This window comes from Seriola aureovittata, chromosome 4 (assembly GCF_021018895.1).
Source record: "Seriola aureovittata isolate HTS-2021-v1 ecotype China chromosome 4, ASM2101889v1, whole genome shotgun sequence".
NCBI classification, from domain to species: Eukaryota; Metazoa; Chordata; class Actinopteri; order Carangiformes; family Carangidae; genus Seriola; species Seriola aureovittata.
In genome coordinates, this window is record NC_079367.1 from 18,809,266 (window position 1) to 18,831,192 (window position 21,927).

Below are 21,927 nucleotides of genomic sequence, written 5' to 3' on the forward strand. Positions count from 1 at the left end.
TCTTTCTCCCTATTCTCTGCTTTTTCCTTTTCTTTTATTTCACCACAGCTGCTCTCTGCATACTGCAATTCTGTTGTTGTTGTTTTTTTCTTTTTTTCTTTCAAGTGCAATACAAAAGCGATGGATTGAAAAAACTCAACCAGGGGAAACAGTAGAGGCAGAAGAAGGGTCAGCAGGCATGTGTTTTTAAAGCCATTGATTGTACAAATCCTGACACATGATCAGAGGGAATAGTGCTGATCTTTACAGCTGCAACCAGGCAGAATTCCAAGTGGCATCTTATTTGTTGACATATTATTTTTATCTCACCCCTCTTGCACTCTTACTCGCTGCATCGCTCTGCTCCAAAATGCTTTAACTCCTCCTTTTTTTAATTTAATTTGCCTTGCAGTTTTCTCTTCTGTCTCTGCTCTTGACAGTCATGTTTTATGGAGGTAGCAGCACAGATAAGGAGAGCAGAGGGAGGTATAGAGAAAGGGGGGCGTGCAGGTGGACAGGTCTCACAAACAGCATCTGTATGAGATTTACTGTCTGCAGGTACAGATGGTGGAGAGACAGGGAGGAGGAGAAGAGGGAGAGGGAGGTGTTGGAACAGTGCAGGTGAATTGCATTTTGGTCTCCTGTAGCATTTTCACGGTCTGATTGTCAGCATTTGTTAACATACACACATGCACGCAGCCGCACACACTCTCAAGCAGTGTGAAATTGTGGGAACGTGGCTGTTGACAGTAGAAGTTTGTCTGAGTTAAGTTCCCCTGCGTTGCCCTCCCTTCCTCCTCTCCTCTCCTCCCTCTTTTGCATACGATCCAAGCGCGAGCTGTGAAAGGTGAACTTGCAGCCTGCTGTGGATAAATTATGTGTGACATGTTTAGCTGTGCTGCCTTTTATGGAGACTGGTGTATCTGAATACAGTAGGGCTCTGCCAAGAGGGAAGGAGGGAGAGAGAGGGAGCGAGGCAGTGAAGGACAGGGAGGGAAGGAGGAAGAGGAGGAGGAGGAGGAGAAGGAGGAGGAGGAGGAGGAAGGAAAAGAGGCAGGGGAGGGAGAAAGCAAAGGAAAAAGGAGGGAGGAGGGGGCAGTGACGGAGGGAGTGAAAGAGAGGAGTGCCGCGAAGCAAGCATGAGGTTTTCACTTTCCATTCTCCCCTCAGCAGCAGTCAGATGAGTCCTTCAGAGATACAGTAAGTCTTTGCTGTTTACTCTGTGTATGTGTGTGTTTGGTGTGTGTTACTTTGTGTTTGTTTAGACACAAGACAGAGTTATCCCTGCGTACATTTTCTGCTTTGTTCTGCCATATCGCTTTTGGAATTTTTATTTGCCATCTGGATGTTGAGTCTGATGTGTTGATGTGTGTTTGAGTGACTTATGTGTCTGTTTTTAAGTATGTGCGTGTGCATGTGTGTGTGTGTGTGTGTGTGTGTGTGTGTGTGTGTGTATGTGTGTGTGTGTACACATACAGACAGCCACCGTGCCTGACTGTTAATGTGTGGTAGTTTGAGGCAGGACAGTTTTAATGTGGAAAAGAGCTGAGCAGACAAAAGAATGGGTAACGTTAGTGTTTAATGTTCCGCAGAGTAGTTAACATACACACACACACACACACAACACACACACACACACACAACACACACACACACACACACACTGACACACATTCCCTTTTTCTGGCAGACTACACTCTGTCTCTTTCTTTCTTGGACTACACTGAAATCCCTGTTGTGTGACTCCTACTGTTAACACTAAAGCTAAATATGCTCTCACGTTTATGGATGAATGAATGAAAACAAAAACACACACGCCGACTCACCCAGACACACACTTACACATATGAACAGCCCTACACTCCTCCTGTATAATGACAGCACTACTAGTGTTTACACTACAGCTGCCCTCAGGAAATGATTAGACTCCTGCTTCACCCTGGCTGTCGGTGCCACTCTGACACACAAAAGTTTTAACACACATACATGTGCACACACAAAATCTTCAGTGACATTTGCATTTTATAGAAATGCCAAAAAAGGTTTACATAATTTGGACAAAATGGCTTAATAAAGTTTATGCAGCCATGAAGAAAGTAAACGAGTAAATTAATGAAGCTGTGTGTATAGATTGGGTTATATTTCTGCCAGTGACAACATGTAAGTGGTATTGGCTGGTGATTGGATGGGACAAACTAAATAATGGATTTGTAAAGGCCTATCTGTTTCATATTCATGGACAAATCATTAGAATAGACACAACTGTCTTGAAAAGCTGGATTCTATGTTTTACAACACTCTTGTTTGTATACTGAAATATAGGTTAATATAGGTCAATTAATCAACAACATGCATAACTTATTTGCTACTTTTCCATATGATTTGCACACTTTCTCACTGCTGATGAATTTTCCATAGCTACTGCTGCGTAGCTTAATCCGGCTTCATCTTCTACCGTTTCACATTTGCAATTTTCAAAATTGACTGACTGACAAAAAAGAGAAAAATATATGAATTCCTTAATGTAGACCATTTTTTAATACATGAGTTAGCACATTTAACCTTTGTGACTAAGGCTACACCTTCTGTGGCTACATACTTCACAATAAAAGCCTTGCAGTGGTTTGCAGGTGAACGACTTTTAATTTGAAACTTTAACACAGAGTGACAAGGAAAAGTGAAAGAAGTGAAAGTGAGAACCTTAATTTGAAAGAAGACGTCATGTTGCCTGAATGCTGATGGAAATTTGTGGGTGGTCCATGTACCAATATGTATGGCAGCGGAAACACTGCAGTTTATTTACACACTTATATTTTGTAACAAAATGAATTGCCATGGTTTGAACTCTCATCTATCTATGTTTTCCCTGTTATTTTGAGTACACACCCTCTTTTCACCCACTAATCTCAACACCTCTGTCTCTTTCACAGTTTCACTTCCTCACCCTTCTCTGTTTTTGTCTCTCTCCCTGCAGCTCTCTGTCTTTTTCTCTGTCTTTCTGCTTTTTTTTATGGCTCACTCTTTCGTTGTCTGACTCTCAGTGGGTTGAAAAAGCTTCTCTGCAGATCAGAGCAGGCAGATCTACAAGGTCATTAGAGTATAGAACAGCGAGAGCGCAGAGGCACTCAGATACATACTGAATTTCACAGCACGTCCGACTCTGACTAAACAACTGTATGTGAGAAAAGAAAGACTCTAACGGGGGGAGAGTGAGGGTGAGAGGATGCATGGGTACCTGCATTTGACTGGGTTCATTAAAAAAAAAAAGAGGAGTGAGGTTTTTCTATGATTTTGTGCTCTTTTCTTTTCCTCCCCCACCTTCTTGTTTCATGCCTCAGCTAATCTGTCCTTTAAAAGTGATGTCATCTCCCTGCTGTCCTCAGCAGGCACAGGGCAGTCTGTCGAATGCAGATGAGCAGTGTGTTTGTGTGAGAAAATGTGTGTGTATGTGCATAATGACATGAGCACACCATTACCCTGATTTACATGATTCAATTATCAAGATAAAAAAAAATAGGGCGGATGCTCTGATCAAGGTGACAGCGGGACAATATGAGTGGAAATGACTTTGAGTCTCAAGCCTCAGATATTCAACACAGGGCATTTAACTGGCAGATAGACAGTCAGTCACTCAGACAAATGGTTGGGGGACTCCTACGAGGCCATTTGGCGAGTCGCAAAATCACAGTGAGTCAGTCATTGGTGTATGATTGCTGTTTTCCCTGCAGTCTGCAAAGCTGTCACTGGACTAATGCACACTAGTGGAAGATGTAATCTATAGTAAATACAGTTGGCTCCATGGAGGAGCCCTCTGTGATTTCCGCAGATTAAGGTGTCAAACTGAATCACTGGTCATAGACAGCTGAAGAGTACAGATTATCCCCTGTTTGGCCAAATGCTGCACTGATGACAAGTCAGGGATTCTGCACTTCAGTATGTGTGTGTGGCTTCGACTTGGAAAACTGATATTTTCTTCTGGGGAGCATCCATTCTTTTGGTATTTCCTGATCTGATCAAAAATACCAGACTGTGGAATGTCAAAAATTCACATAGGGACAAATCATTAGCGGTAATCTGTTGCGCTTCATAATCTATACAACAATTTTGCCGTTAAGCTTTTCAGCCATTCAGCTTGTAATCAGTGAACATCTTGCTGTTACTGAACTGTCTCCTGTCAAGGATTTTCCACTGCCCAAGTTTGTTAGAAATTATTCTTATCTTGCTGTACTTATTGTATCTCTCTGTCTGAAACTCCTCTCTCACTCTGCTCCCATCTCATTATATGCTGAATATCTCCACTCCACTATCCGAGGCCATACCACCTGCATCTCTCCTGCGTCTACCTGTCTGTCCATCTGTCAGTCTGTCTTTCTCTTTTTTTTGTTTTTATGATCCCGTTTCACCTGTCTCCATGTACTGTCTGTGCAGCTTGGCATGTGTCTGCATGAAGTAAAAACGAAAGTCTGTACATTGTGTGTGTGTGTGTGTGTGTGTGTGTCTGTGTGTGTGTGTGTGTGTGTGCGTGCGCTTTTTTTTTTTTTGGCTTGTCTGATAAAGGCTCCTGTGCTTGAAATGCCACATGCGGAGATGGTAAATTTACACAAGGGAGCTTTTTTTCAAAGTGGGCAGATTACTTTTTCACTGGCATCTGTCTACCTCCCTCCCGCATATCACATCTATATCTTGGACGTCTCTCCTTTCTATCACTCACTGTCTGTCTGTCTGTCTGTATGTCTGTCTCTGTGACTCTTCCTCTCATTCTTCCTGTTTTCCAATATCTTTCGATCCATCCTCCCACCCACACACTCTCACACACACAAACACACACACCACCTCCATTGCTATTCCTGAGAGGAGCAGACTGGTCTGGCAGTGGGTTGGTTTATGTCCATGAACTCAATGACACCCTCTCTGCCACTGCATTACACCAAACTGGCACAACCACAGCCAGGTAGCCCACACTGCAGTGAAGGTGTGAGTAAAAACTAGTTGTACAGATGAACAAAAGGTGTGCATATGTGAACAATACATGTAACCCCCCCTCCTCCCCCCCTTCCCCTGACACACACAAACAAATACGTAACCATGTATTTAAACACATATTATCTCACATCTCTATTCATGAGGGTGTCAACTATAACCGCCTCACCCCCCGTGTCTGTGCGTGTCAGGCTGTTTAAACACTTGCGCTGATATCACTGTGCAGACGACAGCTTGCACACGTGCCACTTGACTGCCCTCGTCGTCTCCCCTCCCCTCTGTTTGTCTTCCAGCTGAAGGAGGGAGCCGTAGATTGTGTGCGTTTATGTGTGCGTGAGATAGATCGAGCGCATGAGAGAGATAGTTGATGCTGTGCATATGCGTACATATTACTCATATGACTGTGTCCTGAATATCAATGCACTGACTGACCTTCCATTCATCTCTATAGTTGTGTATCCTCTGTAGGTGATACAGATCTGCTGTCTCATGGTTTGTGGTCAATACTAATTCATGTGTGTTTCACAAGCCAGGGAATGGACTGGAGTCTAAGATTACCCCGATGGTACAATCTGTGGAAATATCATGGTAATGGAGTATCATTTCAGAATGACCAGCATTCAGCTGAAGATTGTCAGATCAAATCTCAAGCTTGGGTAGGGACCGAGCATTTCTTTGACTGGGTTCTTGTGTGAACCCTATTAATTCTGTTATCCCCTCAGCAAGGTTTTTGAGCTCATTAATGTCGCAGAGATGCCCGTCACTCAGCGTTCTTCAAGCAGTTTAAGGAAAGTTTTTGTATAGATTTATAAAGATCAAACACTCACAAACTTTGGCTAGAGTAAAAGAGGAAACTTATTATCCACCATCCATTATTCACAATCATGTGACTTAATGTTTTCTCAATGAGCCATGTCACCATCATTAATGAGGATATTATGTAAATCTTGTAAATCTTAAATATTCCTTTATTATTATTATAGTATTTAAGGACAGCAGCTAGCTATATAACAGTAAGTAGCCTAAGAACCCATTTTTATGCAGCGATTTTTGTTTGCATGTTTACTCAACGTTTTCACTATGTGAGAATTGTGTCTGATGACAGCACGTATTTCAACTATTTCTGTGATATTGTATATTCTGCTACGACACATAACCTAAATGACAACTTTTGAGACCAATTGAAAGGATGAACATCCCCATATTAGCCGAGCTAAAAAGCTGCTTTTAGCATATTTTACACTAACTTAATATACAATTACACCACAGCAAATGACAGTACTAAATTTCTAGGCATAAATAAAATACAGTGTTATGGATGCTTAGTCAGCTATTTTTTATTCTTTTTGGCAATACTCTGAAAAAATAACATGCACCTAGCAAAGCTAAAATGGTGTTTCCATATAGCAGCAATTTGCTGCATTTATGGAGAATGAAACGTCTTGCTCCCTCTGCTGGTTAGCTGTTGTCCCCCTGGCATTAGTATCATTGTCTATCCATGTTGTATCCTACAGCAAATGGTTATATACTATTGTACTGGATAGCAAAATATTGTAAATATGTAATTTTAAAAAATATGGTAAGATTTGTTCGATAATGTGGAACTTTGTCTGGAAGCTTGTGGGTCAGAACAAACTGCAGTAAACTTAGATTTGTGACGTCTGCAATACGATTTCTTGTGCTAGGCGCATTACATTAATCCTACAGTCATTCCCACTACTAGTCTATAAACATGAAAGATAACACTTGATAATATTTCATTAATGTTAGCTTATGTTTTTATGTTTTGTCAGTGTCAGTGTCTGACTGTTTCTGTGATTTGTTGCAGCTGTTTTGCTGCTGTCTTCTTGTTTAAATTTCATTGGGATTGTAGAAGAATTTAGCCCATAAATCTGTTGCTTTTTCTCTCCAAGAAACAGTGACATTAGCTAGAATAATTGGCAGAAACAGAACATCACTGAAATGAAAGAAGCTGCTTAGTTTTGCAACGGGTCAAACAGCTCAAACAACTTCTGAGATAGCTCAGGGCAGTGGAAGATGTGTTTTACCAATCAGGAGCATTCGATGTGTGATGCTGCAGATTTTGGTATAAAACGGTTATTCACTTTTACTCAGCTATTCACATTTGTTCATCCTTCTGTCGTTTTATGGTTCGTCAACAAAAGCTACATCATTTATTTAAATATTTTTTTCTTCTTTACAAGGTATCTTTTTATTTAGTATTAGTCTTTCCTCTGTCATGGAAAAGGACAAATTACTATTTATTGACATACTTTTGTTGACAAGTCTAACACTGCTCTGGGCTAATACAACGCTGTGGCACAACTTGTACTGATTTGTGAAAATATGGCTCAAGTGTGAAGTTGGAAAATATGGGTCAGGGATAATATCGAGCAGCCAGCAAAATGACAGGGTCAAGCTCTGTTGACGGAGCACTGTGAGAAACTTTTATGTCAGATTCTCTCATCCTGGTAAGTGCAGTTAGATATAGGTTGAATTGCCATCGAGAAGGTTGATCTTTCCATTACTGTATAGGCATATCAGTGTGTAGGCCTTGGTTATACCATTGAACTAGACACATGATTGTGGCTTGTTTGCACATAAATTTACATTTCACGTATTCTTTTCTAATACAACTCCTTACATTTGGTGACATCACAAAGTCATTTTGGATATGATGGTGAGGGATTTGTTATTTTGGGTTGATAAAGGTTACATTTATCACCGATTTTGGAGTTAGTGATAAGACCCAGTAAGCATTTTGTTAAACATTTGGTTAATACAGTAGAAAGTAACTTGTCTCTGGATAAGTGTTCAACTGAAATGATTTGGTGCCTCCTTAGCTCCACGCTCTAGCCTCATTAGGGGACATTCTCTGAGTCCATTGGGCGATACTGAGATTTTATAGAGGGCATCTAAAACGTTTCAAATGATTTCAACCATACTGCTATGATATCAGATGGGACCTGACACCATCATCCACTTTATCCTTCCTTTAAACATGGTTTCTTCAGTTGCCGTGGCGATGATGACCTTGCAGCACATTACTGTGGTACTGCAGCATAAGGTGTTGTGTGAACAAGGAACGAGAGGAGAGACAGCGAGAAAAAGAGACAGAGGGGGCTGAGACAGTGGGCAAACAAAATGAGGACAGCTACTATTAAAAGACGAGCCACGTTCACAAAGTTGTTTATGTCACATGATACTCGGAGTGCGACTTAGCAGAAGGCGAGCAGATTTCTAAGAAGAAGGAAGATTTGGGGAGAGAAAAAGCAGAAAACACTGAAGCACGTGCGTGAAGAGAAATAGAAAAGAGGAACAGGTGGGGATCAGAGAAAGATAAATGAAGAGAAATGAGAAATGTCAAGATGGTATCACAGTGAAGCGCCAGCGGTGCTTTGAAATGGAACAAAAACCTTCTTTTTCCCTCCCTGCTTTTCCCTCTGATTCCTCCTCTTTTACACCTGCCAGTGCTCACCTTGTTTTTCCCCTCTCACTTTGAGACACCAACCTCTGTCTCTTACCAACTTGTACTAATTACTGCTGTTTGCCTCCCATCACTCTTCCTCTAGCCTCTATCCTTCCCTTGTCGCCACCTCTGGTCTCCTTTACTCTATTTGTCTCTCACAGCCCTCCCCCCTCCCTTCTCCCTGATGCTCCTATCAGTATAAAGGGCAGCTCAGGTCGTATATAGATGATATCCTGGTCAGCCGGTGATGCGGTGTAATATGAAGCGCCTGGCATCTGCTTTTTGCTGCTGCAGTCAGCGCCCTTTAACCTCTCACATTACTGAATTTCCCCTCCCTTCCTTCTCTTTTTCTGTCTTTTGCTTTTTGGAGCATGCACCACTGACTTCTGACCGGTTGTTTAAACTTGATGCATAATTACATTTCAGCTGAATTATTACAATCTTTACGTTCTAAATCAGCTATATATCCCAACATCATAAGGGAGAGAGCATAAAAATCAGATTCTGAGCCCTTCACTGAATTTGTAACACTTAAGGAATGTCTGAACCGTTAACTTGCCGCCTAAACAAACAAGACCTTTTGATGGCTAGACAGCTGCTCCAAAGATATTTTACCAGATCAGGGTTTACACTGTGACCCTCTTGGAAAATTTTGTTTTGAAACAAATTGTTTCCTTTTGCTGTCCGCAAAGTTGTGACCATTGCTCTTTCTGCTTCTTGGTCTATTATGTTTCAAAGGTCACCCATAGGAAATCAAACATGCAGGAACCTGCTTTCTTTCTTTCTTCTCTTCACCTTTCCTCATGTTTTTCTTCTCTGGAAGTCATTCAAGTTGAATAAATGGCTCCTATCTTTGGCTCCTGTTCACAACATTTTTCCTCATTCTTTCTCCCTGTGTATTGCTCTCAGATGCAGGGCTGAATGTGGCTTGTGTTAACAGTGCAATTCCACGTGGCTTGCACTAAACACTGCACATTAGTTTGTCAAGATGCACAGCTGCATAAAGCAAAAAAAAAAAAAAATGTTGTGCTTCCCTGGCACTGTAAACAAACTCATGCATAGTTATTATTTATAGCCATGCTAGAAATGGCAATAGTGGTCTTCCAGTCGGCCTCCACTTTGGTCTACACTATCTAAACAATTATTTAATAGATTCCCATGACATTTTACATAGACATTTATGGTACCCACAGAATGAATCCCACTCACTTTGGTGACCATTTGTCATTTCAAGCTAAATGTTTCAACAATTATTAGATGGATTGCCATGAACACTGGTGTGTGCCTGCTTAACATCAGCACATCAGTATGTTAACATGTTGATGTTAGCATTTGGCTCAAAGCACCACTGTGCATCAGCACAGTGTCTCAAAGCTGTCAAAACTCTTAATCCTGTTCGATTATGGATGATGAACAGAATCCAGCTTTTGCTGTGAATCCCTGAACAAACCAAATTTTTGCAGTTTGTGTGAAAATTATAAAAGTACTCTCTGTAATTTGGTCTTAACAGTGAGTAATTCAGCAGCAGTGGTGTCACTGGAGGCTAAATCAGTGTGTTCTTCCTGGAGAGTTGTCATGGGCATGAAATAATCCTGAGTTCGGCTAAATGAGTGGCACCGTTTTAGCAGACGGATTAGCACCGGATCAGGTGGCTTTCTTTAAACAAGGAGATACATGAACCCCGGTGACACTTGGCATTGCACTCTGCTTTGTGCAGACCACATGTCAACAGCTGAAGTTGGTCAGGAGTGAGTTGCAATGTTTAGCCAACGTTTTATTCTCTATTCTTTTAATAAAGTGTGTGTCAGTGTGTGTGTCGGCTATGTTTGTGTGTTGAGGGAGTTGGGGCGTAAGGCGATTGGGGGCGCGTAATATCCCCAGCCTTCTCTACCCCCCTTCTCCTCTCCAACTTATTACCTTGATCTGAGGGTGTAATAATATCTCCTGCCTCTGGCTACGGGAAATGGCCACATGCATTATTCACACATGCTAAGATACTTATTGATGACTCCTTTATTTATATATTTCCTCAACACCAGAGTCATTTCTCACATTTTCTACCCCTTAGTTTTAATCCTCTGTTTTGACGTGAGCCTCGTCTTTTGAGCCTCACTCACTCTCGGCTTTCAAATGCGCTGTACTTCTTTGATATTACACTTAGTTTAAGATTTTGGCATGAGATACATCGGTGTGGAACCAGGGCTAATAATACATGTTGGTGGAGCCCCATTTATTAAATCTACTTTATTTGATATTAAAGATCATGGCTGCTCATTTTGTCATAGCTGTTTCCACCGGGGTATTACACAAGTGCTGTATGAAAATCCACAGAAAACATAACTCCTTTGAGGAAACTAGCGTGACATTGCCTTAGGAGTCTAGGGATAGTTTGTCTAATCTAATTTTTGTACATTCTCCAGCTATTTGCTTCCTTTTCAATCATGCAGTCGTTTTAAACGGAGCATATTCTCTTTTATGTTGATGCATGCCAAAGTGCAGTGCTCCTTGGTTTTTAGCGGGTTGTCTCTCTGAACTCACATTTCCTCTTTGCTTAGACCCATAGCCTCTGACATAGCAGCAGCAGGTGAGTCACATCTCTGGCCAAAAACTGTATCTTCAGGTGTGCAAGTGTTTGCATTGTTGTTCTTATTGAGAACCACTTTGACATTTAAAAACATCTTGATGACGGAGGTTATTTTTTTTTTTTTTATTTTTTTGCTTCTGCTCATTTTGCAAATCTGTTCGCCTCAAATACACACATTCAAAATGCAGGGTTTCTAATGTGTAGAGTTAAATTTGTACCTGTAATGTTCCATTCCTACAACGCATTCATGAACTGTCATCTTTAGAAATACAGAAACAGTACATAGATCCAGTTTGGTTATCCGCTTCCCCAAAAGTAGAGTCTCATGCGGTAAGCTACAAAATCTAATGTTTGTTTTTACTTTTGGACGAACTCGGTTTTCATAAAATTCAGTTTTATTTGAAAGCTTTAGGAGGCTCATACTGCTTACCAGAGTTGTGTTTCCTGTCTACAACAGGAGGTGTTGAGAGCAAGGTCATACCGAAGTGAAAATTACACCTTGTTAGCAAAGCAGTAGCACCAATGTTAGCCCTCCTCAGGGAGTGATATGTTTTGTTTTGAATTAGGCATAAACTGATCCGGCTTTTTCCTTCCCAATACCAATCCCAGTACATCAGCCCTGCCAATACCACCTGCTGATCTAATAATCTCTTTATTCCCTTCTTAATTGAAAATTGTCACACCAATGACTGCAGTGAGTTAATGGAACTGATAGTGGATATAGTGAATTTTATAATGACAATGACAAAGAAACTGTGTTTATTTGCAAATCAGACACATCTCCAATAAGTCCGATCAGATAGTGGATCAGAAAATGTCAAATGTCAGTGTTGGCCATGATACTGATCAGGTGGATTGTATTGGTGCATCCATAACTGAAATGTATTTGTGCAGCCAGACACACGTGAAATTAACAACTGAAAAACATACCTGAAACACCTCTATGAAGCCTTTAGCATGACAAAAAATCATAATGCCCACAAATATATAAAAAAGGCCCAAGTTGAAAAGCATCATGCAGTACTTCCCTTTAAGTGAAAAAACTTCAAATTCATTTGTGTTTTATATTGTTGTCCTGCTTTTATTCGCAAGCAGGAAATGCCACTGACCATGTGGGATTTTGCAACGCAATAGAGAAAAAAAGAGAAAGTTACAGAAGAGGTCAGGTAGTTCAGAGGAAGGATTGGCGATGCAGAGGACGTATTCTGCCACTCCATATTTAATGCACTGGTAATGGTAACCCTGTCTGTATTCTCTGCCTTACCACAGTCTTCCTGCCAGATACAGTGGGCTGCCCTGGCCTGTTGGTCTTGCACACATACACACACACACAAACACACACACACACACACACACATACACACACACATACACACACACACACACACACACACACGCACACACACACACACACACACACACACACACACACACACACACACACACACTGCCCGAAATATCAGCTTTGGGCTGAAAAAGTAGTTTAGGCCAGTGACTGGCCTAAATAAGAGACCAGAGCATGATACATAAGCAATCAATGTTTGACCAAGGGAGTATTTTTAATTCCTCCTTCCTCTCTCACGTTCCTCTTTTTTTTTACCTCACTTTTCGTCAAGCCAACAGTTTTTTGTAGTATTAGAAATTTCAGATCAGTGCTCCGATGCTATATCATTGGTAAATATCATTAGTCTGTGATGTTCCGTGTGTTTCAGGGTTATTTTGTGACAAATAGCTGTGAATCACTTTTGTGAAATAACTTTCCCACTTCAAATCTGACTAATCTTCTGTTTCAGTTTATGATTACTTTCAGTTCCCAGAATAGGGTGTGACAGACCAGAGAGAAATGCCTAAATGTGTTGCATCCTCTACATGTAGGTAGCAGAACTTAGCTAATAGGCTGATAATAGTCGGCTGAGGGTCAAAGTTTTTCCAGTCAGGTGCAGGACTTGAGGTCTATCCATGGTCAGAGAAACATTTTTCACTGAAACAAGGCCCACAATCGATACATTTCATTTTTTAAAAAGTGGTCATGGCGTGTCCACTTCCTGGTACGAAACTGGCATCAAGGCTGTCAAATAGTAACCATTCAATGCAAGATGCAACCACATACAAGTTTTTCACATCATTCATCATTGTTGCTGTTTGTTGTCATGACTTTATTTTCCAATAAAATATCATGTGGCAGCTGACTGTAGAGTCTTAGATGTTGGTGTTTCCCATCAGCAGCACATAAACACAAAGAAACTCAACAGGCAGCGTCAGCCCAGTAGGACGTTCTGTTTTTGACTCAAACCACAATCATGGCTGCTAGTGGGGCTCTGAATACACATCTGAGCACAACTATAACACAGTAGTCGGCTCAGGAGTAAAGAGGAGTTAGGAACAGGACCTCTGTGTGAATAACAGGGCTACCTGAATAAGAGGTTACTCCAAATAAAGTCCTTCTAAAGTTGCCCACAATCTTCTGTCTGGCTGCCTGCTTTATGTAAAGATGATATCAGTGCTGCATGGTAGCATATTCACGAAAACATTACATCTGTTAGAGTGTGGGGGGCCCAGAAGTGATGTAACCACATGGGGGACGTAGGTTTGAGGGCACTTACTGTAAGCGTAGCAGCTGTAGGAGTCTGCTCTTTCAACATCCGGATGTGAGCAAAGAGGTCAGAGAGTGTCTGGATGAGAGGATTCAAGGAGCATGCAGGAGTAAAAAAAGAGGAAAGATTTGTCACATTCTTTCCCACTTTCATAGTGACCTCATCTAGTCATTATCCCGCTTGTCTTACCTGGCCACCTGCCAACACTGATGCTGGAGCCATCCAGCCAGCAGATTGGCCATTTCCAATCCCACCAGGGATGGGCAGATTGATAACTCACTAATCAATACTCTGATACCCAAACATTTGTTCATTTGTAATGTTCTATTTCACAACAGAGGCTCTCTTGTTTTTGCTTAACATGGAGATGATTAATTGCAGCTGTTTTGTGAAATGATGGCTTATTTATCCATTAGAGATTAGATTAAGAATTCCCTATAAAAGTGTAAAAATACTTTGTGACTTTTCCTGCACTTTGTTATTTTGTTGTTTTCCTTTTTTTTAAATGTATTTTGTATTAAAGTTGCGAAGGTTGATTGTTGCAGATTATATTGTTTTTAATGTATTACTACAGTATTGTTATGATATAATTAATATTTAATTAATATCGTTGCATATAATACACACACACACACACACACACACAACAACACACACACCACACACACACGCATATTTTCTGTCCTTATTTCCTGTTTTTCTCTGTCTCTTGATCTCTTGTCTCTCTCACTTCTTCACTGTCTTCCTTTGAAATAAATTGTCCGCGCCTGAATGCGTGAGCTTTACTGTTAGCGATATGGTATTTGATTTGATTTTCCAGGTGAGAGCCCGGCAGTCTCTGTGAGGGCTACTCCGAGGGAGGACGAGCGAAGGAATGAATGGGAAACATGTTCGAATGAAGCTGTGTGTATGAATCCAAACGTGTGCCTGAGTTGTGTGTGTTTGTGTGCATATGTGTGAGTGTCAACCCCTCCACTGACACTCTTCCCTCCTTCTCCACAGAGAGAAGTGCCTTCTTCCGCCGACCCCCGTGGCTGTTTGGCTCCATTGAAGCCACCTCTGCCTCTGTGCCTGTCCATGTCTGCTGGAGTTGCCAGCCACACTAGGAGCCCCAGGACTGCCAGGACTGCCAACCTCATCCACTGAGCCAGTCTCCACACCACTGACACCTCCCTGCTTCCCTCCTATCTACATCCATGCCATTCAGCCCTCCTCTGTGGAAGTCAACCAGTCCCCTCTCATCTGCAGACAGAGTCTGATACCGAAGACAGACAGCTTTTATCGGCTCCAGTGAGCGGAAGGAGATTGTCGCTTTGCTGTCCCCTCCACCAAAGCCTACTCCACCTCATCCTTCTCCGTCTCTTCCTCTTTCTCCTCCTTCCTCCTTTCCTCCAGCCCTGTGTCTTTTCATCATGGGCCAACTCAATCGATAATGTGTTTTGCTATTCATCTCATCTGACAGTTCAGCCGTGGAGCAAGGCGATAGAGAGGACTGGAGAGTGTGTGTGTGTTAGAGAGAGAGGACGAGAGATTGCAAAGCAAACCTCTGTGGCCGTCACCAGCCCAGGCCCTGGGTGACAGGCGGTGAAGGATTCCTATTACAGCCACAAACAGACTCTTAGGATGGGCCACAGGTGGTAGACAAGTCCCAGGCCTCACAGGCTTCACCTCAGAATCAGAGCCCCAGGACAAAACCTCTTAAAACTGGCTTTTTCCCCATGTCATTTACTTATTCATTCTTCTCATTCGTCCCAGTGTCATTAGAAACATACAGACGCACACATAACTGCATTTGCTGGATATCTGTCGCTCTCAATCGCCCCTTTCTGCCTGGTTCAAAATGGCGGTGAATGTGACACCGATCCGGGACACAAAGTGGCTGACGTTGGAGGTTTGTCGGGAATTCCAGAGAGGAACGTGTTCTCGACCGGACAGCGAGTGCAAGTTCGCCCACCCTGCCAAGAGCTGTCAAGTGGAAAATGGCAGAGTCATTGCCTGTTTTGACTCACTCAAGGTGAGTAGGACAAACACCTGTGATATTCATTCATCTTCTTCTCTTTTTTTTTATTTATTTTTTTTATATCTTGCAGGGTTGGCGAGCATTGTCTCACAATGTTGTAAGCTTTGCTTTGGGCTTTTACCAAATTCAGGCCCTGATGCAGAAAAGATCAGGAAAACCTGTGTCACTAGCAATGACCATACTCCTCAGAGAACAATCTCTCTTAAGTTGCAAGCAAACAGCAGTGAATTTACTACTGAGTGAGACATAGTTTCTCAAGAGTAGCATGAAGTTAAGCCATGGCAAGGGGATGAATACATATCCGAAATAAAACTTTTTAGAGTGTGCGCGTGTGTGTGTGTGTGTGTGTTGGTAAGCTGAGACGTGGCTGTAATCACATTAACATCTGTGAATCAGACTCAGAGTTTCCCTTCACTAGCACACAACCTTTAGCGCAGAATTGTCCGTTGGCACATCGCAAAGGTTTCTGGGTGATCGTCACATCAACAGGCTGAGTGGGAAATATAGAAGTAGGACAGCATACAGAGTATTTCACGTTTGTATGTGAGTCTGCGAGTGTATGTCTGTGTGTGTTATTTTGAGGTCATGCAGCACAGTGGGGTGTTCTCAGAAGGCTCTGTAATTTACTGTCTATTTTTGCCCTGGCACTGAGACAACACACTCCCACTATGCAGCTCCTCTCTTTCTCTCGGTGGGTGGTGGGGTGATGGTGGTGGTGGTGGTGTTTGGGGGGGGGACGATGAAAAAAGGGAGGGAAATAGAATGGACCGGGCCTAGAAGTTGTGATATAAAATTATGATAATATTATAATAATATAATATAATATAATAATAATATAATATAATAAATAATTAATTACAGAACACTACATATTAATTGTGGCAAAAACTGTTCAGCTGATGCTTAAAAACACAGCTGATAGTGTCAATAGACTGTGGCAAGGGCAGGGTGGATGCTTGCACTCAGATGTCAAATATGTTTGAGAGATTTATATAGTTGCTCAACAACGCCACCCTGGGAATTGCACCCAGGGAAATTCAGTTCTAACTACTAGACACACAGGTTCGTTCTATTCAGGTGGCATGAGACGGGGTTCGAGGTATAAAAATATATTTTATTACAATTGGTTAAAATAATTAACAATCAAAATCATTCACACCAAAAAAAGGGCAACTAGTCAGGAGCAGAGGCTTACCAGGTGGGCAGGTACTAGTGAACAGGAGCGGTTCACCCAAAATAAATAGAAATAAATCACCCACACACACACATTGAAGGAACCACCACCAGGGAGCACAGCACATCAAATGAGGGGGACACCACCACCAGTCACCGACGCCACCACCACCACCGGCCTCTGACAACTGAAACAAAAAGAAAAGATTAAGAGAGTTGCAACTCAACCAAGAAAAACAATTAATGGGCAAGTTAAACCTAAAAAAACAGATGTATAACTAACAAAGAAAAACCTAAATGTCCAAATAATAACTGCCCAATAGAAATCAAAGAAAAATAATTCAAAGAAAGTACACAATTCAAAATATCATTTAACACAGGAAAAACAAAGGAAATCTAATTAACTAAATCAAAAGAAACACAAAGAAAAGAAGCAAATTAACCTAAGCAATTAACCCAAATTCAAATCATATAAACCACACCTCACTCATACAATCATTTTGATAAAAGAGCAAATCCAGCTTAGCACAAGCATGCCATGCAGAGATACTGTAGGGGGACCTGAAGGCTCCAGGTAGCCTGCAGCAACGAGTCTTATTTTGAAAGAGCTTAATAGCTTTTTCAAAAGGTCCGTCGGAAACTGCAACCGGCAATCGCCACCCAAGCAGCAAGTAAAACAGCAGCAAAGCTGCAAAAGCAGGACGCAAGCTGGAAGTAGAAGTGGAGACAAAGCAGCAGCCGTCCGATCTGTGGTTTCACCTTTAGCAGAATATATTATTAGCACTGTTCAACTAACTGAGGATGATGCAGTTGCAGCAGAGACAAACATACCTTTAGCAGAAGTGGATGCGCGCACACACACACTCATACAGGTGGGCGGACGAGAGGGACAAATCTGGACATCAGCATTTCCTACGACCACACTAGCATTAGATGTCGGAATGCAAATACTATGATGCAGAGAGAGAGAACACTTACCATGCCAAACAGGAGCATACAGGAGCGACAGAGCAGTACACACAGCGGGACGCACGCTGTGGTAAAAAGGAAGCCGGCCTGCTACCGGAAGTGAATTGGGAAGCAAAAGAGCAGGGGAGAGGGCCGTCTTAAATACTGGCCCCTGCTCACGGATAGGCTATCAGGCCATCAAGGTGCGTTCAAGGCACATTAGGTGCAGTGCATAGACTATGCTGCCACAAGACTAAAGTGTTTGATTTTAGTTTTGGTCAAAGACGTCAATAATAATTCATACTGAGTTAGAGTTTCGTGTGAGCATTATTGCTGTTTGGATTATATTCATGAAGCAGGTTTTTGCCTGTCCAGGAAGAGCAACATTCTTCTACTGCACAGAAGTCATTGGGAAGTGTAGTGGTGGACAGAGCACAGGAGTTTGACACTGGAGGCTGGGGTTTTGTGTCTTGAGTCTCACGTGTTTCTTAGATTTGGGTGACAAAAACATTTGAATTAGACTTGGAGACGACAAATAGTGGCTCTGTGATGATGTTCTTAATGTCAGGCATTATGTTTGCCACTCTCACCATCGTAGCTTTGGGCATTAGCATGCAAACATCTGCAAATAAACACAAAGAACAGCTTAGCCTGATGGAAATGTCAATAGTTTTGCAGATATTTTGTCTTAAACGTCAGTATTCGACAAAGTCAGAATGGACTTTTTTAACTGTAACCAAGACCCTTTTCCTAACTTTAATCAAGTGAGTAGTACAAAAGTACAAGTACAAAATAAAAATAAATGAATCATTATAACACATTTCTTGCAAAATGTTTTTGTTAGTATATAAACAAAGTCAGAAGTCTTCTTACTGCAACTAAAACTCTTTCAGAAGAGGAGAAGCTAAGACAAGAAAGAAAACAAATGGGATATAAGTAACATCCATTATCCCTTCAGTTATAAAGGTACCGTATACACTTTACACAGTTGTGGATGCCCGGACACTGAGTGCACATCAGGTCACACTATAAATCTACCAACAACAATGAGAGAGTGTGGAAAAGGTCATGAAGACAAGTATGTGTGCATGTACATATGCAGTGTACAGTGTAAGTCACACACACAACATATGCACACACATTGCACAGACATCACACTGCAGTATTTCCGCCTGCTATCTCATTATTCCAGATACTGTAAATGTGTTGGACACAGCGATATCAGTGAAGTCAATCTGGGTATTTTGGCTCAAGTGGGCACAATGATTCTGGATCCTACTCTTCTGTCTACCGTGTTGTGCACATGTCCTGTAATTTGTCTCCTATCTGATTGGCAAGCAGGGTGTTATCCAGTGTAACTGGAGACTGGTGCTGGAAGTCAGTCAAGCCAGTCCAGGCCACAGCTTACCTTACTGGTAAGCTGTGGGTTTATAACTGAGGGAGAGAGGAGGTGGGATTTCTTGTTAAGCCATGCACTGTGTTATTACAGTTATGGGCTGCTTGGTTCGGATGGCTGGGGTGGGTTTGGTTGGTACAGGTAAGACGGGCTGCGGGGGCACTGCATGGATCATGAAAATAGACAAGCAGACTGAGCCGGAGAGGGTGCAGCAGGGAATGTGCGAGGAAGCGTAGCACTATGCTTAGAGCCCTTCCCTGCTCTCAGTGCCAGGGCATTCCACAGTCTACCTCCCTTCCCTGCCTCCATGACAGAATGATAGATCTGCTTTATCTGCAGATGAATTCATAACACATAGCTAGGCATGGAGAAAGGGGCAAGGGGATAGGGAAGGACAGGCTGCAGGATGTGGAGAGAAAAAAAAGGGAGTAAAGGGATGGATTGTGGTACACGTGGCTTCGCACTCCTGGACAATTTGTCATACCACCCGGCCTTCATTCCTTTTGAATGCAGGCTGGCGAAGGAGAGGAGAGCCAGTAGCAGGAGAAATAGAAAGGCATATGAGTAGCTTTCTTGCTTTTTCCATCTTTCTCTTTGTATTCAAATAGTCTTTCTCAGATTTAATAAACGCACTTCGTTCCTTTTCTGTTTTATTCTTAAACCACAGCCTCAAGTATTCTGGCCAGTTAGTCTGTATCTGCGGATGTCTTTATTGTTCCATTTCTCTCATAAAAATTTCATTCAGTCATTCAGTATTATCTCAGAAAAGGCGTTAGTCAGGGGTGAATGTAGTGGAAAGTTCCATTTGATGGGTGGCGTAACAGAGGATGGAGTGATAGAGGCGACCAGGAAATGAGTCAGAGGCAGACTCTGTAGGATTGGCTGATATTACAGAGAGACTGACCCTTTCAGCCTGGAAGCACCACGGTAACAAAGAAAAGCAACCTTGCACAGATGTGAGGGCACAGTCAAGGTACACAGCACAGATTTCAAATTATGTGACATAGAGTTCATTTGCTCATTTACTTTTGTCAGGAGTGCAGCTGAAGATTTTTTTTTTTCTTGATGGAACTGAATTGGTTCAGCTCTGATAGTTCAACCCCTGCGTTGGTTGTTTGTTCAAATTCTTAAAACTAGGCTTTTTTGTTTTCCTGACAAGCGACTTTTAGCTGCCTAAAGGTGTGTTTAGGCAAAACTCTAAACCTCGAACCTGATTTTTCCCCTCAAGTTGTTTGCATGAATTTTACTGCTGAACAGTGACTTTGTGCTTAGTCATCACAAACAACCAACATGTCTGCACAAAGGGCTGCTGTTGGTAAGCTAGCTACGTTCGCGTCAAGCCTGTGTGTGTGAAGTGAGCTTGTGCCAGATCTCACCAGGAATTCCTCTTTTTCTGTTATTTTCCAACAGTCTCTCTCTCTTTTTTCCTCTAGTCTCTGTACATGTATTAAGTGGATCCAGAAAAACATGTTCAACTCCACACATGCCTTTGTCTCAGTTCACGCTTCTAAGAGCAAACGGATGTCTTTAGCGCCCGCTTGAGTCCTTCCCATGACAGTGTATGCAATCGCACAATGTCTGAAATTCTCTTCACGCTTTGTCTGTTCTCATCTTAAGAATGACTCATAATGAATAACGATGTCCTCTCTCAGTAGCGCAGTGCTAATATTATTGGTAAGGAGATCGGGTGCATAAACGCTGGACCTCTGCTTCTGGACCATTGAATGTGGAAGTCACAGACAAACAACAGTTGCGTGTTCTTTTGGCTGCTTTTACAGGAATTCAGCAGGTTGTTGCTATTAGCAGCTGGAGACAAAGCTGGTTTCATTGGAAGTGAATAAAAAGAAAATCTGGGGGGGATTTAGGTTGACGAAGTAAAATAAACTCACCACTGGGCTGTGATGGGAAACAGGTGAGAGTGAGCCAAAGAGCCACAGGGCCTCAACTATAGTTTGATGGACTGGGTAATGATGACCATGCTGAAATTGTCTGACAATGGGTTGACTATCTCATTAAGATGTTCATCCTTTTCTAAGGACATTTTGATATTTTTTCTCTGCCATAAAATCTTGTCATTGTTGAAATCCATTATAACTGTCCACAGCTACTGTTCTCTGTGAAACGAATAAAACTGGCATCTTCTTAACAGCCATATTTCAACACTACAGGGGCTGTGCGTTTAATACTGACAAGATTTTAGGTGGGTGAAAAACCTGCAAAATTTGTACACTGGTCAAGTTTACAGATTTTACAGAAGTTACACATTTACTAATTAATTTTGTCTATTGGGAATATATGATATCAGAAATAGATAGGAGATTTGATTCCAGTTTTGAGGAGTGGTTGGTGCAATTGCAGCTTTCCTATCTACAAAGATTTTTCTTCTTGTGCTGATTATATTTAAGCCCTAAATGAAGATTGGTACTCAGTGTTTACATGCAGTGTAACAAGCCCACTGAGGATTTACCAATTTACTAGTTTCCCAGAAAACAACATTTGATGAAAAACTTCAAAGTTCTCCAGGATATAGATTAGTAGCGATTACTTTACATTTGTAAGGGAAATGCCTTGTGACAAGGCTGACATTAAAGGCGCTGTATATGCTGAAGATACATTTTCTCTTTTACTCCTCTTTTTTTTCTATGAAAGCAAGAGGTTTTTTCATTGACTATTTATGTGAATCTTTTAAAATAAAAGGATTGGAGTGGCACTTTGCTAATTTAACCAGTATTCAAACTCTGTGTCCCCCAGCCCATAATCAAGACCACATGTCAGAAAATTTTT

At 41.8% G+C, this 21,927-nt stretch overlaps 1 protein-coding gene and 1 long non-coding RNA gene across 8 annotated transcripts in view; one reads left to right on the top strand and one right to left on the bottom strand.

Annotated features, from left to right (window-relative positions):
* The window catches only part of LOC130167246 (muscleblind-like protein 1), a 66,818-nt gene that overhangs the window by 4,559 nt on the left and 40,332 nt on the right, over window positions 1-21,927 (top strand). For 6 of the 7 annotated variants that reach the window (XM_056373225.1, XM_056373228.1, XM_056373229.1 and 3 more), the window contains exons 1-2: window positions 1,023-1,179; window positions 14,609-15,620. In XM_056373225.1, the coding sequence (XP_056229200.1) occupies window positions 15,447-15,620 (174 nt within the window). In that variant the 5' untranslated portion in view covers window positions 1,023-1,179; window positions 14,609-15,446. Of the gene's footprint in view, window positions 1-1,022; window positions 1,180-14,608; window positions 15,621-21,927 lie in introns of those variants that run through there. The other variant, XM_056373226.1, reaches the window with a different exon arrangement.
* Window positions 16,720-20,376, bottom strand: LOC130167247 (uncharacterized). Its single transcript, XR_008827255.1, has 2 exons — window positions 17,631-20,376; window positions 16,720-16,987 (listed from the first exon to the last, which is right to left on the bottom strand). It is a non-coding gene; the product is annotated as an uncharacterized LOC130167247 (long non-coding RNA).